The sequence below is a fragment of the Tamandua tetradactyla genome, chromosome 4 (genome assembly GCF_023851605.1).
Source record: "Tamandua tetradactyla isolate mTamTet1 chromosome 4, mTamTet1.pri, whole genome shotgun sequence".
Classification (NCBI taxonomy): domain Eukaryota; kingdom Metazoa; phylum Chordata; class Mammalia; order Pilosa; family Myrmecophagidae; genus Tamandua; species Tamandua tetradactyla.
Window position 1 is genome coordinate 187,562,228 of NC_135330.1, and position 19,931 is coordinate 187,582,158.

Consider the following 19,931-nt stretch of genomic DNA (forward strand, 5'->3'; position numbering starts at 1 on the left):
CTGACTATAGCAGTGTTACCCTTCTTTTTTTCTAAACTCTTAAATGTAAGTAAATTTTAAAAAATATTTGAAGATATTTTAAAAATGAGAACTCACTATTAGCTGTGTGTCAATGCAAGTGTTATGCAATGTGTAGCACTTTATAACAAAAAAATGAGAACATGGCTGAGCACAAGTAATATTAGCATTATTTTAAATATATTGTGGGGCGATCATTTAAAAACAATATAATTAGAGAAGTTGAAGCTGTTGTGTGGCCATAAAATTCTGGATTTATGCCTAGCTGAGGTGTTATTCTTGCTGAGGTAAGCAAAAAGAGAGAAGGAAATAAAAGGTGGTCACTGTTTTGATTTGGTTTTGTGATATAGTTATTTCATGCCTGTTGTAAATCAAGAGCATTTTTGGAACCAGTATTGTCCCCCAGAATATTATGCTATCCTTATTGCTTAACAATTAGTTTGAGGTTTAGATTGGTATAGAAAAAATCATTACTTTCTTTAAGCAGAAATATGTAGGATGTATGTAAGTTTCCAGGTAGAGCTCAGTAAATTTATGCAATAGAGGGCTGGATCACTTTCTTTATAACCAAGCAAGGTTTTAGTTAGTACGTCATGCTCTTTGAGAGACAGAAAACAATTCTCTGGATAGAGTTTTTGTACTGATGTTTGGCCATACACAACTAGTTAGTTTCACATTTATAAACTGGGAGAAGTTGTTCTTTCTCTTAAATGAAACTCTTCTAGGCTAAATAAAATATGTTTATTGGTTTGTCTTTAGCATAATTAATATCTACATAGAACCTAGCTTTGTAAAAGAAAAAAACCATCGTGGCAAAATATATGCAAAACAAAATTTCTCATTTTGGCCACTTCCAAGTATGCAGTTCAGTGGTATTAACTGCATTCACAATACTGTGCTACCTTCTTGCTATGTAAGTCATCATGTCGATGAGTCTCATATCATTATTATAAGATTGGGTTAAAAGTCAATTCTTGTAGGCAGTGGCTTTAAAATAGAAGACAGTTCTTGAGTGTGAGATTGTCAAAGTCCGGAGGTGGGTGCAATGTTCTCTCACAAACTACTTACGATGCTGAGCGTCTAAGGGAATGGGCTGTGCTTTGACTTGTCCTCTGGTGTTTGTTGTTTCCCAGGCATTCTGGAATTTATCAGTATAGCAGTGGGCCTCGTCAGCATTCGAGGTGTGGACAGTGGACTCTACCTCGGCATGAACGAGAAGGGGGAGCTGTACGGATCAGTAAGTATTCTGGGAGAGAGACTGCCCACTTTTTTGTCCCACATTTAGTTTGGACTGCATTTTCCCTGGATTAAAAATAGCTAGAAATTAAAATGAGTCTGTTTGGAAAAAAGAACTTAAGCCTTTACTTTTTGAAAGAAAACCATTTCATTTTTATTAAATAGATATTGGCTCTGCATCTCCACTAGACCCAAGTTTATAAGAAAATACTTTATCTGTATGCCAAACCATCTTCATTATCAACTAAATAAAAAATTGGCAAGTGTGAAAAATCCCATCTTGTATTGAATGGGAGTTATTTTTGAAATGAGTTGAAATTATCTTTTCCCAAGCTTTGCCAAGCATGGTAATTAAAATTAGAAATAGACCATGCAGTGAGTTTAAACCCTCTCTTTAAGCTACATAAAATTTCATTATGTGGAGAGGGAAAGGAGATGGAAATTGTGGTCAGATATTCTTGTATGTGAGGAGTATTGCAATTATTTGCAAGAATTTTGAGTTTCTTTTATCCCCCCCTCTCTTACTTTCCATCTCTACTGGTTTGTAGGCTCCTTGTGGAAGGCAGTCAAGAAGTATGCCTTTTAACTACCAGATACCAGCTGCTCTTTTAGTTGGGGGGATACAGCAGTGAATGGGCAAAGTCCTGCCCCCCGTGTAACTTCTACAGTTATGGGAGAGAGCTGACTTTGCATTTCATATCTCTTTACTAACTAAAACTCAGTGTATGATATATGATAGGAACTTACACTTTTGCCAAATATATGAATATGAATATTAGATTATTAGTTTTTGACATACTAAATTGGGTTTTCAACATTAAAACTTATAGTCAAACTAACCTTTAGTTTTTCATTGCAATTATTGCTGGTCAAATGAGAATTTAATCTGCATTACCTGAAATATAAGAACTTTCTTACAGCCTCCAAAATGTTGAAAATAAAAAGAAGTATGGAATGGGAATATTTCTGGAGTCCTCAGCTGACAGAAATGAAGGGCATTTTCATGTAGAATCAGCAATTTCTTCCCCTGGTATACTCTGGTTCTATCTCTCTGTTAGTAAAAATAGGTATGAAGGACTGAAAGGACTGCCAATGTCTTACTCAAAAAGTTCAAGTGATAGTAAATTATTGCCAGTGTAATTTGTATATAACCATTTTTAATGATATAAATATGATTCTTCTGCCTTGGTAAAATTTTAAACTATAGGTTAATTAGTTTAATTAGATATTGAAGTCTTCTAAGAAAAGTACATCCTTGAAAGCAAAGGTTGTTTTAAAATTTGTTTTGAAGCGTAGGATTGAGTTTAGTTTTTTAAAAGCGGTTCTTGGTCTAGACAAAGTTTGCTTTCTAAGTGAGCTCTGTCAACAGTTTCAAATGCGAAGAAGGATGAAGTGGAAAGATGGAAGATGGAGGAGGCTTTTAAATTTTGAAACTATAAAGTGATGCTCTCTTTTTGTCGCAACTCCAGTGTTTTTCAGTTTTAGGTCTGCAATGTGGATTTGGTTAATTGGATCACAGTTGAACTCTACAAAATTCTTTTTTGTGTGGAGAACTGAAATTCTAACCTAAAGTAGGTGGAACTAACTGGTTATCATCATGGTCTCCAAACATTTTGATAGCATATTCCTACCAAAAAAAAATTGTTTTTTGAGTATGGCTCTCCACATACACATATTTAATTATTTAGAACTTGCATATCTAATTATTTAATTATTTAGAACTTGTATATCTAAAATGCAGGTCAAAGATATTATTTTACAAAACTTGCATCAGTGTAAAAATTCAAAACGATTGCGATTAATGAATAAGCACAAACAGAGGCCAAACTAGTTATCCTTCCTTTGGATGTGCCACTTTGGCAAGCACAGTCTATCAGATGCAATCACTGGCGTGATAAAGACCTCTGAGAGTTTTTGGTTGAAAAAGAGAGCAGATCTAACTTTGCGTTCAGCAAAATGACCTCTACAGTTGTGTCCCCGCTGAGCCTTGACTCCCCATGGGGGTGATTTCCGTGGCTTCCCTGCTACTCTCTTCCTCTGGTGTGGCTGCTTCCTGCACCTCTCTCCCCCTGTTGGCACCTTGATGCCAGGTGCAGAGTTAGTTGGCGACATCGTGGCAAGGCTGCGTAAAGGTGGACAGCGCCATCTTGGTCTGTTTCCTGTTTAGGGCTTTTTTAGCACACACAGAATGTGGGGTTAGGATTGGACTTCTCACCTCCGTTACCTGGTGGCCACGCAACTACCTGCCCATCCCACTCTCAGAATCCTGCAAGGCCAAGGGGAGAATCCAAGAAAAAGCAGAAAAGCCTCTCTGCTTTTTCTGCTTGGGAAATGCAGACCTGAGGTTAAGGGTAGCAGGCTTGGGCATTGCCTTGAGGAAAGTATGACAAGGTCCCCTTTTCCATACTGTGATTTCCTTGTGGAAAAATATCTCAAGCTTCTTCTCTGCATCCAGTTTCCCCCATCGCCAATCCATTCTCCACACTGATGGCAGAATTATCTTTTGGAACCCAGATATGAGTGTCACTCTTTGATTCATATCCTTTCAAAGAGAAGCTTTTGAAGGAAAACGTCCACATTCTTGAGCGTGGCATTCAGTATTCTGCCCGAATCTACTCTACTGGTGTTGTCTCTTGTGACTCTTTCCTTGTGTAATTTGAGTCAGTCTATTTGCTATTCTCCAAACATGTCATGCAGTCTGGTTTGTACATGGGGTCAAGTTAGTCCCTCTCTCTGGAATGCTTTTCTCTTCTTTTCCCTACCTGATGAAGCAGCACTCTAAGATTCTATGAAAATATTGCCTCTTCTGAAAAGCCTTCATCAAACTTGAACTCTAAACCTAATTTTTCTAGTCAGTGTCCCTCATGTTTTCCTTTGGTCCCTGGTAATACTTTGATAATATTTCCATTATCCCACAAGTCACAGTGTGATGGGTTTTAGTGTGGTCAATTGTATTTCTGTTTCCCATAATTTAGCTAAAGGGCATGGACCAAATAGTTTAAAAAATGTGGCCTAATGCATGACAATGGGATTTGCATTTTCACTGGACTGAAATGAATTAAAGATTGCGCTTTGTTTCTCTCCTTCATTAAATATGTAGATGTGGATCTCCAGGCATCCCTGCTTGTATGGCCAGTGAATATTTAGGCTTCTACTTGAAGGAAGAATCGCTGTCTTCCATTCCCATGCTTAATTGGACTGTGTATAGATTGTCCCTGGTGCATTTGGCCCAAGGGGGATATGGCTGAGGCTGGAGAAAAAGATAGTGTAGTGGAAAGAGCATGGGAACAGGAGTCAGGAGACTTGAGCTCTCCTACCTCTGCTGCTAACTAGGCAAGGGTCCTCATTTTCCTTATCTGTAAATGAAGAGCTCAAGTTAGACAACTGAGTGTTTTTTCCCCACTCCCTGCTCAAGAATTCTATCTTTTGGATATTTCAGGCTTCACTGTTGAGTTTTCTCTGCCTAACCCATGATGTTCTCTGTGCACACAAAGCATTTCTGCAGCCAGACCTTTCTGCCTCTGATGCATAGAGCTGGGAGGAAAGCTCCCTGGGCAGCCAGGTTTCTTTTCCCTCAGGTCTGTACCCAGTGCAGGTGAGGTGGGGAATGATGGTGAGAGGATGCTTACATCTCAGTGGTGGGAATCTCACAATTTCCATTTGGTTGAGGGTTGGCACTGTACTGAAAAGGCACCAGCATATCTGATTTTCATTGTGATGAAATTGAGAGGAGGAAAGAAAAGAAGCAGGCAGTGATTATACTATGAAATACCCTAAAAACGGCAGCTCAAAGAAGCTTTACCTGGGCTGAAGTTGTGTAAAGCACAGTAAACTAGAGTGGACAAGTTTTATTTCTAAATGTTTAGAAGAACCTTGAAAAAACTGCTCGCATTATGAGACAGGTAAATAAGGGTTTGGGGGAAACTGCAGTTACTTTAATAAAGTAATTTAATATGTAAGTGTGATAGAAATTCATTACAAAATGCATTTTGATATTTTGGATTAATTACATCCATTTTCTTCTCCAAGTGTACCTTGAGAGTAGATCTAAGAGGCCAGAGGTGATGGCTAATACTTCTTAAGAATATGTATAGCATTCTGATTGCCCATTAGAATTTGGAAATAGGAAAAATTATATTGTTAATTTGTATCACAATTTGACTGTTAGAAGAAAGCCTGAATAATTCTAACTCTGAGGTGGCATTTGATTATTGTATTCATGTGCTAATTCATTCATTTGCTCATTCATTCATTCTATAGACATTTATACCTCCTATATACCTGGGACTGTGCTAAATGTATAACAATGAAACAAATATCACAAAGTCTGGTAAGGGAAATATGAATAATTCAGGACAACGTGAAATGCGCTATAGAAATACACAAATATCTTGGTGGCCTAGAGAAGTTAATGTTTATCAACTCACCGCTTGGGAACCTGGTTGGTAACATTTGAACTGGGTCTTGAGGAATGAATAGGAGTCTCAGAAAAGGAAAGAAGGCAAGCTAGGGCACATAACCCTTCAAATGTGAAGATTAGATTACTTTGCGGGTTTTCTAAACCCTCTCTAAATTGTGTGCACACAGACGGCCAGAGGATTAGAGTATTAACTTACATTCATCACTTTTGTTCTTAATAGAGAGACCAGAGTTAGGGTTCAGATAGTTACTTTTAGGGTCTTAATCTAAATTATCTGGGTACTAACAAGACAATTGATCCCAATAAATGTCTCATTAAAAAAGAATGCTACAAAAAATTAATCTCCTTCAAGAAGTCTGTGTTTAATGAAAGGTATCTGACCTTTTTGTTAAAAAGGTTTTATTTATTTAGAGTTAGTAAAATTGGAGTGATATAAAAAAGCATAGCGATAGAATCTGAAAAGTAATGCAAAAAGATGTCATGCAGTTTGGAAATTGCTAGTGTTTCTGGTTTGCATCCCTTTTATCGCACTTTTTCTCCCCAGAATTTTATTTTGTGTTGGTCTTTCCCACTGGATTATGTTTTTTTTTGGGTCAGAGTCTCTGGCTTTATAACCTTTCTGTTTCTTAAAGGCTCAGCATGAGTTGGCACATCGTAAATGCATGTTGACCCAGTTCTTCAACCCATCATGAGCCCAATATGTGCAGTCTTGCCATGTTTTATATCATACAGTGAAAGTACTACCTAAAATGTAGGTGTCAATTTATAGAGTCCAGATGTTTCCACAAGAGTCATATCATTTAGCTACCAAACCTGAGAACTAGAGAGGTTGAGTGACTTGCCCGAAGGCATGGAACTCATAAATGGCAGTGTGAAGACTCAAACCTAGTTCTTCTAGCTCTTATCCAGTGCTTTGGAACCCTATCATCATACTGACAGAGATGCTTGTTAAAACAGGGGTTTGCTAGTAGATTTGGTTGTTATATTTCCGGGGAGACAGTTGGGCACATGGTTTATGTGAATCTGTATAATCAACAGCCAAGATCTGATGGCTATTTTGACTGTGTTTCCAATCACTTAAGCTTTCTTTTAATAAATACATTGGTTGAGGCACATTTCTCTCCTGGGTAGAGATGTGTGAGCCACAGAAACTCCTTGCATGAGTAGGTGAGAGGAACCTTCTGTAGATCCACTTGTCCCAGAATTGAGTAATACGTCAACACCTTTTAGAGGGAAAAATAAAGTATCTCAGACCCCTTATATTCCTTTGATTATGTTATTTAAATGTGTACAAACATACAGCTGGATATAAACTCCTTATAGAATGCTACTTCTTGTGCAACTATAATTCATAACATATTTATATTAAAATTCAGACTAAAGTATAAACTCAGTATTATCCAAATGAATATAATTGGCATAATGTGAAGGATGATGTTGTCTGACTGAAACTAAATTGCCACTTCCCTGGAAATAAGGGTTGGCTGGAGCCCAGCCTGCCATTCTTTAGAGGACCCTGTGATGACTCACCTACTACTCCTCCCTATTTGAATTACCATGGGACCAAATGATGCCACTTGGCCCTCACTCATCTCAGACTTATCACTTACCTACTATGTATGTCTTTGGCTTTTCCTAGTATCCTGCTATGGTCAAGGTAGTGCTACTTATACTTAGCCCTGAAAGTCACTTTGAGCCCGAATGCATTCTTGGGTGGCATTTATAGAGTTATAGAGTGCTTTTCTCCATGACCCAGAATATGCTTCACGTGGTTCCTTTAATCTTTCACTGAAATGAAAATATAGAGCTAAAACACTCTTGGAGAGGATATGTCACCTTCCAGATGATGTCCTTTGTCTCCCGAGAATCTGCAGGTGCCCATGTGGAAAAACATGATAGCTGTGAAAGCCCAGGAAGGAGAGGCAGTGGTTTTGGGGGGAAGGGACTCTACCCTGGCAACTCCTGGAGACTTCTTGTCTCCGTTTTAGGTGTTCTGAGCACCTTTTGAACAAGTGGAATAACCATGCGGATCTGTGGAACAGGATACCATACCAGACACCAAGGTACCCTAGGCTTCACATCTTGTTATTGTATTGTGTCAGTTCACATTTCTTTGATGGTAAATGTTCAGACGTGGCTTATTTATGGAGTCTCCAAAGAACGCAGTTCATATAAAGAAAACAAAAAGATCATTTTTTAGTATGCTTTGGGAATGGTGGTTTTAAATTGACATTTGGTTTCTAGAGTGTTGCCTTATATTGCACCTGTGCATTGCCACTTTTCAAAGAATTAAACAATAGTTCTTTGGTGATTGAGAAGACAGCACCCCAGGCTAGTATCTTCAATGGTGTTATTTGATTTAATTCCAACAATCCATTTTCCAGATGAGGAGAGTGAGATTTTAGTGACTCATACAAGGCCACAGAGCTAGTTAATGGTAACTCAGGATTTGACCTTAGGTATCCTAAGTCCACCTTTAGTATTTTTTCTAGTATACTTTAGTAAATTAGTGAATCTTGTTCAACCTGCATATTAAGAGTGACTATGCATGTTTTGGGAGTTAAAAAAAAAGAACCTAGCTGCATATTGGGGCAACATTTATTTCTTATTTTGCAGACATCATTTTGAAGCATATGTTTTCTTTCTATTAGCCTTGTTTTTATTTAGTGATTCACTTGTTTCCTTAGCATCTCTACTGATGACCATTAGTTACTGGAAACGCATTTAAAAATATGTGTTATTCGCATTTATCTGTGTATTTTTAGTGAGGGAGCTAAGTTTACTGATTGTCTAAGGTATATTGAACACATGCCGGGTTGGTATGACTGAAGTTTGAGGACATTGGTGGGAGGTTTGGAAAGGGTGGATTATTTATTTGTTGTTTGTTTGCTTCATTGGTCTGGCAGCCCCACTACATTACCTGTTTCATGAGGTCGGGTATTTAGTGAGCTCATCATTGTAGCTGCAGCACCTAGTCTGGTGCTTGACACACATTACATCATCTGTATTTGCATTAGATAGAATGCGTGAAGTCTTTCTCCCTGCAGGGAGCGAATATTTTTGAAAGGAGCTTCCTAATGGAATGCCTCTTCTTCTCTTTTTTTGGTTAGAGCAGTTTTAGGCTTACTGAAAAAAATCCTCCAGAGTTCCCACATACCCCGCCCACCCTGGCTCTCCCACACAGTTTCCCCCATCACTAGCATTTTGCATTCGTGTGGTACCTTTGTAACAATTGATGAAACAATATTGTTATAATTATACCATTTGCTCTAGGGGCCAGGATTTATTTTTGATTATTACCCGCACAGTGTACGAGTTCCCCTGCCTGGCGGATGAGGGGTGAGAATAGGTAGTTCTGTCCCTGGGCCTTACACTCAGGAAGGGTCTTTTCTCAGCCTCGGAAATAGGAGCCCAGCTTGCCAGTGGTGGGTGCCAGCTGTTAGGCGGTCGGGGGTGGGGGTGGGGGTTCAGTGCCTCTTTCCACCCTTGGCCTCTGTGCTGGTTTGAAAGGATGTATGTCCCCCTAGAAAAGCCATGTTTTAATCTAAATCCCATTTCATAAAGGCAGAATAATCCCTGTTCAATACTGTATGTTTGAAACTAATCAGATCATCTCCCTGGATGTGTGATTTAAGCAAGAGTGGTTGTTAAGCTGGATTAGGTGACGACATGTCTCCACCCATTTGGGTGGGTCTTGATGCATTTCTGGAGTCCTATAAAAGAGGAAACAGGGCGGGCCGCGGTGGCTCAGCGGGCAAGAGTGCTTGCCTGCTATGCCGGAGGACCCCGGTTCGATTCCCGGCCCCAGCCCATGTAAAAAACAAACAAACAAACAAAATATAATAAAATAAGAAAATTTTTAAAAAAAAAAAAAAAAAAAAAAAAAGAGGAAACATTTTGGAGAATGAGCGATTGATTCATTCTCCAAACGACATAACCACGAGAAGCAGAATCCACCAGCCAGTGACCTTTGGAGATGAAGAAGGAAAATGCCTCCCGGGGAGCTTCATGAAGCAGGATGCCAGGAGAGAAAGTAGCAGATGACGCTATGCTCGCCATGTGCCCTTCCGGATGAGAGGAACCCTGACTGTGTTCACCATGTGCCTTTCCAGACAGGAAAGAAACTGTGACTGTGTTCACCATGTGCCCTTCCACTTGAGAAAGAAACCCTGAACTTCATCAGCCTTCTTGAACCAAGGTATCTTTCCCTGGATGCCTTAGATTGGACATTTCTATAGACTTGCTTTAATTGAGACATTTTCTTGGCCTTAGAACTGTAAACTAGCAACTTATTAAATTTTCCCTCTTAGAAGCCATTCTATTTCTGATATATTGCCTTCTGGCAGCAAGCAAGCTAGAACAGCCTCGACTCATGCTCCTCCATGCCAAGTCTCCCTGCCTCAGCCTCGGGCACAGAAGTGTGTTGAGGAAGACTTGATGGAGCAGCTGTGGGAGGCTCTGGGTCACACCAGTACTGAACACCAACTGTACCCCAGTTTTTCAGTGTTTTCAATAGAACACTTCAGTAGAGCATAAGCTCCATGGAGGCAGGGGCTCGATATCTTTCATTCTCTGTTGTACCACACCAGTCCTTAAAACAGTGCCTTGCTTGTGGTTGGTATTTATTAATATTGAATGAATGAATAAACGAATGAGCGCATTGTCAGTGGGATCCCCAATCACCTGGTTCTTTTTCTCTATGTAAGCAAAGAACACTGGGCAAACCCTGGTTTATAAGCATCTCTCTATGAGTAGATACTGAGAGCTTCAAGAATTGATTTACAATCCTGTGGTCCCTGATATCTATATAAGGTTCTGGTATGAGGAGCTGGCATAAGGCTCCCTTCTTGATAAAAAGTGTCTTTTAACTGAAAATTATACATTTTGACAAAAACTCCTGTGAATTCACTGACACTTTGAATTGAATTTGTTACAGAGTAGCCTTTCTAAATGTTTGAAAACAGTAGTGTGTCCTCATGGTCCTATTTTATTGAATTTAAGGTCGGTGTTTGGTGTTTGAATGAACTTGTGGAACCCTTCCGGTTTACCCCTGCCCTGCCTCCTCCTGAGCCTTGCTGCATGCATGAAGAATCCAGCTAGTTTGTACAGTGGGGACTGTCCTTGCACCCAGCAGAAAGCAGCATTAGGAAAGCACATGCGTGGGCTCACAGCCTCCAGCTCCCCCTGCTTCTGACTCCTCACCTACCTTCTAGCTTCTTTGATGCCACAGGGATCTGCTGTCTCTCAGTTACTGTCTTCTCCAGGGTTGCCTCTTTTTTCGGAATGGATTGTAAGACCAGACACTGTCCTGAACTACCTCCAAACTAGGAAGCTCGGTTTCTTAGATTGTTTTTGAATTGCAGGGCTTCCTGCTTCTCTTTTTAGTTGTCAGCAAACCAGAGATTCTTCTCTCTGAGTCCTTTGGATTAACACTGTTGAGCAGCATGATGCAGAATTGGGATTCATGTTGGAAGTGCTCTGCAGTTGCTCAGCCTGTCATTACACATTCACATGCTCACTTACACACTCTCTCACACTGACACACTTGCTCCTACACTCATAACACACTCACACTAGTTCACTTACTTGCATACTAATTCACGTGTCCACTCACTCTCTCACATACTCATTCACTCCCACACTGTCCCACACTCACTCATTGATACATCCATTCATTCACCCTCCCTTACTGTCTTTGCCATGCTTGCCTTCTTGCTTTCCTTCCCAAAGTCTGCACATGTTTATGGATCACTGACAATGCAGCCACGTGCTTTAGTGGGTGCTACAGGTACAGGTGCAAACAGTACTTTCCCTTGTGGGGTAATCTTAGAATTGTCTCAGGAAGAACTTTCACCTTTGTTGGGGGAGTCAGACATGTCAACCAAGAATGAGAACTTGGTGTGATAAATGCTGTTGTAGAGGATTGGCCAAAGGGTCTGGAGCTCGGAGGAGGGAGCTTAATTCTAAGGGTAGGAGAGAATGTCAGGACTAGTCACAGAGATGGATGGAGACAAAGTGGCAGGTGTTCTCTGCAGAGACTAAAGCTATGTGAAGGCAACTCTGTGGCGGGGTTTGGAAACTGGGTAGCCGCTGGATGGGTACTGAGTGAGTTGATCCTGGTGTCCTTCAGTCTTGCCTTTGCTTTTGTTTCTTCCATGTGCTTCCAGAGGCTTCTTTGTTGATTTTTTTTTGGGAGAGGATGCTGGGGCAGGCAGGGGCCCTCTTTTGGCATGGTTAACCCTCAGGGGCTGCTGCTGCTGTGCTGTTCTGTGAGCCAGCCCGGGACGTGTCGTTGAGCCTCCTGCAAAGAGCCAGCCCCACTGGAGCAAGGTGGGAGCTACTGGGCAGCCTGCAGCTTCAGCAGCACCTGACCACCTCCTCCCTCCTGCCTCTCCCTGCTCCAGGGACTGACTTGTATTTGTGCAAAAGCATCATCCGTCAGCCTGCTGACCTGGTATGGCTCAGCGGCGTGGTGACCGAGCGGGAAGTCTGCTTTCCTGGCACCCTTGCTGTACAGGAATGCCCCAAGGATGCAGAGGACATGGTGCTAAGGGGGAGGGATATCCACAAGATTGACTTCTCACCTTCTCTCTATAAATGGTTAAATCCTAGCATAAATGACCTCTCCTTTCTTAAACTCTCTTTTTGTGATTCTTCATTGAAATCTTCATTGCAGTTTGCTTCTTCTTTGTAATGAGGTGCCCAGAGCTTAATGCAGTCTTCTAAGAACAGACCTGCCAAGGTCATGCCAAAGACATTGCTCTCCCCGTGGTGCATGATGTGATTGATCTGCTGTCGCGTGGAGTTACTTTTGCCCTTATTAGCTGCCTTGTTGCATTGTACATTCTTGTATAATCTGCTGTCCACCCTCAGTCCCCAGTTTCTTTCTACCTTCCCGGCTTGTCCCCCTCCCTCCGTTTCATCCTCCCTCTTTCCCTTTCTTTCTCCCTCCTAGAATTTTCCACGTGGATTGCTGTGTTTTAGATAATTTCCTACCTGGATCCGTTGGCTTGGCCTGTCTTCTTTTTCTGCCTCTCCCTTTCTGGCTTTCAGGCTGATTTTCAATCCGTTGTGTTTCCAGTCTACCCTTGTATTTTTCAGTGTTGAACTTGGAGGTGAAAGCAGGGTGGTGGAAGCGTAGGACTTGGGTAGCGACTCACGGTGCAACTTTGCAGAGCCTGTTCGGACCCTCTGAGCTGTGGCTCTACCAGAGGGCTCACCCTGCAGCCTTCAGAGGCTTGTAGGGGTTCAGGTCACTAATACCTGCCAGGTAGGAGCTCAGAGCTTGGCTCTCAGAAACTGCTCAGTAACTGTTGCTTCTCTCAGTTCTGTCTGTAGGTTTATGAGGCTTGTGATGGAAGTGTGGTTCAGGTGCAGCTTTTGATAACCTTATTTTATGTGAGATACCCTTAAATGCTGCTTCTTGCAGGTTTGGATTTTGAAATCAAGATTGATGACATAGTCTCTGAAAATTAAAATTTTCCTTCAGATCAAACATCCTGCAAATGATACTGTTAAATATTAACCATGGGGACATATTTATTAGGATGAATTTTACATACTTTATTCTCATATGCAGCTCATTGTTATTTATTTTTTTTTTTTTAAGAAAGAGGGAGGAAAGGAAGGAAAGACAGAGAAGGAAGGAAGGATGGAAGGAAGGAAGGGAGGAAGAAAGGGAAACATTTTTAAACATTTTCTTGTTTTATTATATTTTGTTTGTTTGTTTGTTTTTTACATGGGCTGGGGCCGGGAATCGAACCGGGGTCCTCCGGCACGGCAGGCAAGCACTCTTGCCCGCTGAGCCACCGCGGCCCACCCAGCTCATTGTTATTTTACCCACTTAGAGAAATTATTTTAGCAGGGATTTGGTGTGATTATTGGTGAATTCAGTGGGCAGTCCGAGCACCTGAAATACCTCCTGTTAGAATTATTTTATCAGGGTCAAGGCATTGCTTGTCAAAAGGCCCTGTCAGTGTAGAAGTTTGGTGTCTTGGAGAAATAGAATGATTCACTGATCATTTTAGCCCTGATCTAGGATGAGAAGTGGACTGTCAGCGTAGAGAAAAGTCCTGCAAGAATCAGACAGAGTCTAGGAGGAAGGGAAAGCAGTACAGGTCATTTTCTAGAGAGGTTAGGGCCAATTTATATATCCCAGAGTGAGGATTTGAAACTGTTATGTACCCCAGAAAAACCATATTCTTTTAATTCTAATCCGGTCTTATGGGGGCAGACCTATTATAGGGTGGGATTTTTTGATTAGGTTGTTTCCATGGAAGTTGGCCCGCCCAATTGTGGGTGCCACCTTTTGATTAGATTATTTCCATGGAGTTGTAGCCCCGCCCATTCTGGGTGGGTCTTAATTAGTTTACTGGAGTCCTTAAAGGATCTCACATAGAGAGAAGGAGCTCCCAGCTGGTACAGAGAACAAATGCATAGACACAGACATTTGGAGATGCTTGGGGAGCTGAACAGAGAGGTAAGAGGTGAAACCAGGACACAGATGTTTGGAGATGCTAAGCTAAGAGATGAAATCCAGAGCCTGTCCCAGAGAAGCTAAGTGAGAACCCACAGATGCTTGGAGAGAAAGCTGTTTGAAGCCAGAAGCCAGGAGAGAAGGACAGCAGATACTGCCATGTGCCTTCTCCTGTGACATATAAGCCCCGGGTATAAGCTGCCTTTCCTCTGAGAAGGTATCCTCTTGTTGGTGCCTTAATTGGGCCATTTTCATAGCCTTAAAGCTGTAAATCTGAAACCTAATAAATCCCCTTTGTAAAAGCCAATCCATTTCTGGTATATTGCATTCTGGCAGCTTTAGCAAACTGAAACAGGAGAGAAAGTTTGGTCCCAGAGAAATGTGGGGCTGACATGAATACATTGGTAACTAGGAGTTGGGGAACCAAAGGGTTATGGGGAATGCCAGAGACCAACTTCACTCACCTTCAGTTTTACTCAGGATTTCTCTGTGAGTGATGGGTGAAGATGGGGGAAGAAGCTGGAGGTTTTTTCCTCATGATGAGAGTCATGAGGAAGCATCAATTAATTGTTGAGGGAGTTCTGATATTATTTCCCTTTGGTGTTGTGTTTGGTCTGCTTTTGTACGTGTTCGTCTTTCCCCTCAGATATAAGCACTCTCTAGCATTGCTGGCTTTGGTTTTCTTACAGGGTTTGCTTTTTCTTCCAAGTTAAGTTCTCTCAGGAAAGTTCATGGTGTAGGGTTTATTGGTAGGCAGATATTGCATTAAAGAGCAATGTTTACTGAGGTCAAGGTTGAGAAGGGGACTGTGGCAGGCCCCCCAATGCAAAGGAGGTAGTGGGCAAGGCACCCTCAAGGAGCATGAGATCCTTATGGTCTCCCAGGAGCAAAGAGGGACCCCTTGCCCAAACTGGCTTTCTTCTTCCTCTCCTTTTCTCCTCCTTGGAAGAGCCATCTCTTGCTCTTGGCTGCTTCTGGAAGCATTAATTCAGTCTCCGTGTTGGAGTTGCTTCCCCACTCCCGCACCCATTGCAAGGGACAACTGATACAGCACATTTTATTTGACTTCCCTCCCTATTTTCCAGCTTCACTACAGTTTCTTTTTTCATTTCCTGTTCAATATGTCCTTCCAAAATATCCCGCTTTCCACATTTTAGTGTTTCCAAGATAGAACTAATAGAATCTTAGTCTCAAAGGGACTTTAGAAATCTCCTACTCAAGTTTCCTCATTTTACAGATAAGGAAACTGAGTCCCAAGAATGTTCATCAAACCGCCGGTAGTTACCAGATTCTGTGCAGGTATTTTTAGAAAATTGGCATTGTTTTGGAATTTAGTTCTGTGGACCTTTAAATCCTTCAAACATTGTCTTTGGGCTTATACTCCCATTATATTTATAAATCCTCCAGTTTTTCTAATTTTATTTATAAACCAAGTCCTGAATTTAACCCTCTTTGTCTATCATTGAAAATCTTGAGTGCCTGTTTCTTTTTCGATCTCCCCATCTCCATATCTGATGATACTGTAAAAACACAGTAATTGGATCTAATTGTTTCTCTATTGTGCCTTTCGTGAATCCTTGCCTTTCCTTAATTTCACCTCTCAGCCTTTTAGCTTTCTGTTTCTCCTCCATTGTCAATCTGAGGCTTTAAGGGCATTCTGCTCTCAGTTTTTACAGAGTAACGTTTAGTGTGAAATATTTTCAACTTTTGGATGTCTTTGGTGTGCATCCTAAGTGGTCACTGAGTGACAGTTCTACTCTTATCAGAGAATAAAATCTACTTTAACAAGTGGTACAGGTGCTTTTTTTTTTGAACCTGGCATTCTAAGATCATAGAAGACATGGGTTTTTCCCTTTGGTTTGTTTGTGGAAGAATTAAATATATATATTGATTACACATTAACACAAACAAAAATATTTCTTAATGTGAATATTGAACTTCTCAGATTTGAATTCCATCTTGAGCAAGACATTTTTCTCCTGTGGGAATTTAACTCTGAAAATGTATTGAAAGTTAAAGAACTAATATGATTTGCTAAACAAATGTTCATTTTTATAGTCAACTTCGAAGAAAGGGCTCTGATTAATAAAGTGAGGTCAGTCTGTCCTACAGTATCAGTCATCAGCTTTGTCCTGGTCAGTGTAACTGGTGTCACATGGCTGGTGAGTGTGGAGCACGGAAGGGCGTGTGTGTATGCGTGTGTGTATGTGTGTGTGTGCTCGTGTGTGTGTGTATCTACATCACATTATGACCCCCAGTCTTTGAGTCCCTAAATATCCAACTGAGCAGCTTCTTAAGAGAAGATTTTTTTTACAGGTGGGGTAGAAGTGGGGAGAATGTTAGAATTCTTAATTTTCTATTTATCGATCTTGAGGAAACAAAGTGAATAATTGCCTACCTACTCTCTTCATTTTGTTTATGTTGACCAGACATAACTGATTCAATAGTTCTCCTAATTCCAGTGATAATTCTGATAAACAGAAGCATGGTGCCAAAGCAGGGTCATCTGGAATAGTGGGTTATTTAAAGAGGTTTTGAAAAATGGCACTCTAGGTGAGGCATAGTGAGGGCATAAGGGGGTTGGGTGTGAATTGGAGCGCCTAATAAAATAAGAAATAGTGCCCTCTCATCTATTCTCTCTGTGTTTGTTGCTTTCTGTCTGGTTGGGGACTTCTCCCAGGAGACAGGAGTTAAAAGACCTGGCTTCTTATTAATGGTCCTTTAGTCATTATATTTAATCACCCCCATCCATGCAACAACTCCCATTAAGGCTTTGCTGCTAGATTATTAATGAGGAAGAGGACATCTGTATGAGTAATTGTGGTTAAGGGAGTTTTAAATACCATGACTGTAATAAACAGTAGATATGGGAATGAGTGATTACATCAAAGTCATTAACTTATAAAATGTGCGGGAACTCTACAATTAAGTCACTGATCATGAATTTATGTGTTGTAGTAGTTTATGCAAGTAGTTTAAGCAACCCATTGAGTGAGTTGAATAAAAGCACCCATTTGGGTGGTGTCATTAAAGCTGCGTCATACATATATTGACATGGAAATCATGTTTTATAATAGCAACTTGATGTAAGTCTCTACATTTTCGATGAGACCTATTATTCAGTCCCAAATTTGGAAACAACTTTGATTTCTTTTCTTTTAATGGGTATAGAATCAAGCTGGGCATAATGCCCATGTGGATTACATATTTTCAGATTTCCCAGTATTTCAAATTGGTGTCCACCTGAGTTTGCCATCTTATGACATGGCTAAATGTTCTCTGGGGCGTGCTATAATTTTCACATTATTATCTCATACTTTGGTTTTAGTAGGATTAGTAAAAGTTTTGATGTTTTAATTTCAGTTTTCCCCATTGCTCAGAATTTGATGACATAAAATGAAAAGAGTTTTCCATTGTTGCTAACCTTCACCAGATTTTGTTCCAAAGCATGGGCTTTAGTAGACTTTTGAATTAAATCCACATTCTCCACCTCAACCCAGTGATATAACCCAACAGTTCAAAGATAGGTATGCCATAAACAGCTATAGTTAAATAATCTAAAAAAGAAATTAAAACATGGAAATACAATAAAACAAGAATTGATCACTTTATAGTGGAATACTCTATAAACTGTCTGCATTGGAAACATGTGGTGAGTTTTAAAACATCTGAGTTGTATAAGTCTAAAGTGTATAGGTTTCTTGAAGGCAGATACTTTTTTTCCTTCTTTGCATTTGTATAAGAATACAGGTTAATATTTCCTCTGCTGTCCCAACTTGAATCCTTTTACTTATTTCTAAATTCATAAAAATAATTTTGGAGTAAAAAGATGTAATATGCATATATTTACGTCAACTAAGTATTTTATCACTGGGTGCTGAAGTGTGATCATCAAGAGACTAATTCTGTAAATCTCACCACTCTACCTCTCTCTCCATTTCTCTATCATCTGTCTATCTTTTTTCCATCTGTCTAATCTATCATCTATGTGTCTGTCCATCTATCTATCATCTATGTCTATCTAGAACAAAAATTATATATTGACATAATCCCAAATAAGAGGAAGAAATTAATTTTAAGGATATACATGATAAAGTAACATAGACTTTAATTTTTAATAATAATTAAAATTTTAAGGTATGTGAGCTTGTCCGAGTGGCCTTATAGAAATTGTGTAATAATTACAGGCACTGAAATGTACCTGTGGCTTTGCAATGTCATGGCTGTATAACTTTATTCATCTTTTTGAATGAAGCTACATGCTCCTACCATGTAAGACAATTGAACTCTTAACCATCATGAAAAATGCTGGCTGTGGATGTTACTGTTTTAAATGGAATCATTCACTTTATTTTCTGGGTTGCCTAGTAAGTTTTACGTGTATAAATGATGCTATAAAACCTGGGAGGGGAAATGGAGCAGTGTTTAGCGAGAAGCAAAAATGCCAGTTCAATTTCTTAGCTTATTCAACATTTTTCCTAATGAGATTTGTCATATTCTGAAAAAAAAAAGTGTAAATGAGAACCTTTTCTTAAATATTGGAAACATATCAGGGCCCCATTTCTTAGAGTATATCGTCTCTGTGACTGGAGGACTCATGCTTTCTGTTTGCCTTCCCTTCTTCGTCCATTCCTTGTGCAAGTGAATAACGTTTTCAAATTACATTTTAAGGTCAAGGAGGGAAACACATCTGACTCTTAGAAGAGCCACTGCACTTAATTCCTGATGGTGCCTGGTGAACTTTTCCCCCTTTCCTACTGGAAGCTTCCCCAATGCCTGACCCCTTGGAAACATCTGGAGTCTCATGGTCGAGAGTGTCTGGGAACATTAAAGGGGAACTGCAGGGGGCGCTCTCAAGGACTGTAGCATCTGGCAGGGCTCCCGGAAACTTCTAGCTCGAATGGCTTTGTTACAGTAATAACACGATTCTGTGGTCTGGACCTTGGGCAACTCGTTTCACATCTGGGCCTCACTGTCCTGTGTATGAGACGGGAAAAGTGGACAAGCTGCTTTGGAAGTTTGGTTCCAGTTCTCAGAGGGTATGACATCAACCGTGTCGGCAATCTCCATTGCTGATTGAGCTCTTCCTGCGTGCTGGCACCGCTCTGTGATTTCGTCTTTTTTAACCACCCTGTCTCAAGTCAGCGCTTGCTAACCTATTTTAAAGATGCGGTTGCTGAGACTCAGAGGGGTTAAGTAACTCTTGCAGACGTCCCGCAGCTGGGGAGGGGTGAAGCTGGGGTGGGAGTTTGGGCTTTTGGCTTCAAAGCCAGCTTCTTAACTATTGTGCAGACTAGCTCTGGTCCTGAGGTTACTGTACATTTATTTCTAACCCAAGAAAGGTCATGGTGCCATAGGTATGATTATTCATATGAAATATAAATTAGTGCATAGCTCGTACTTCCAAAAGGAGGAGAAACTGTTCAATTTTTAAAATAAAGACTAATTTCACAGTGTTTGTCAGGTGACCTGATTTCCTGCTGAGAAAAAGAAAGCTTAATTTGAATTAGTTTTTCATCTCCCTCGTAGAACTAGTAGACAATTCCATACTTTGGTCCATTGTGTTAATTAAAAATGACAGATAATTTGTTGAGAAAAGGCACTTAATTGCAGCAAACCCAAGCCTGCCATTTTAGCCAGGAATTATCGTGCCTGTGAGGAGACTATTTATTACACAGATGGAAGTAGAGACTAAAATAGCTGTTAATGTCTTTAACACACTATTTTTGTTCCATCAGTTTTAATAGAGATGAAAGAGGAATTGCACTGAGCCGAATCTGC

At 40.4% G+C, this 19,931-nt stretch overlaps 1 protein-coding gene across 1 annotated transcript in view; it reads left to right on the plus strand.

Annotated features, from left to right (window-relative positions):
* The window catches only part of FGF9 (fibroblast growth factor 9), a 33,183-nt gene that overhangs the window by 9,332 nt on the left and 3,920 nt on the right, over nucleotides 1-19,931 (plus strand). The window contains exon 2 of the mRNA XM_077155866.1: nucleotides 1,152-1,255. Within this exon, the coding sequence (XP_077011981.1) occupies nucleotides 1,152-1,255 (104 nt within the window). The remainder of the gene's footprint in view (nucleotides 1-1,151; nucleotides 1,256-19,931) is intronic.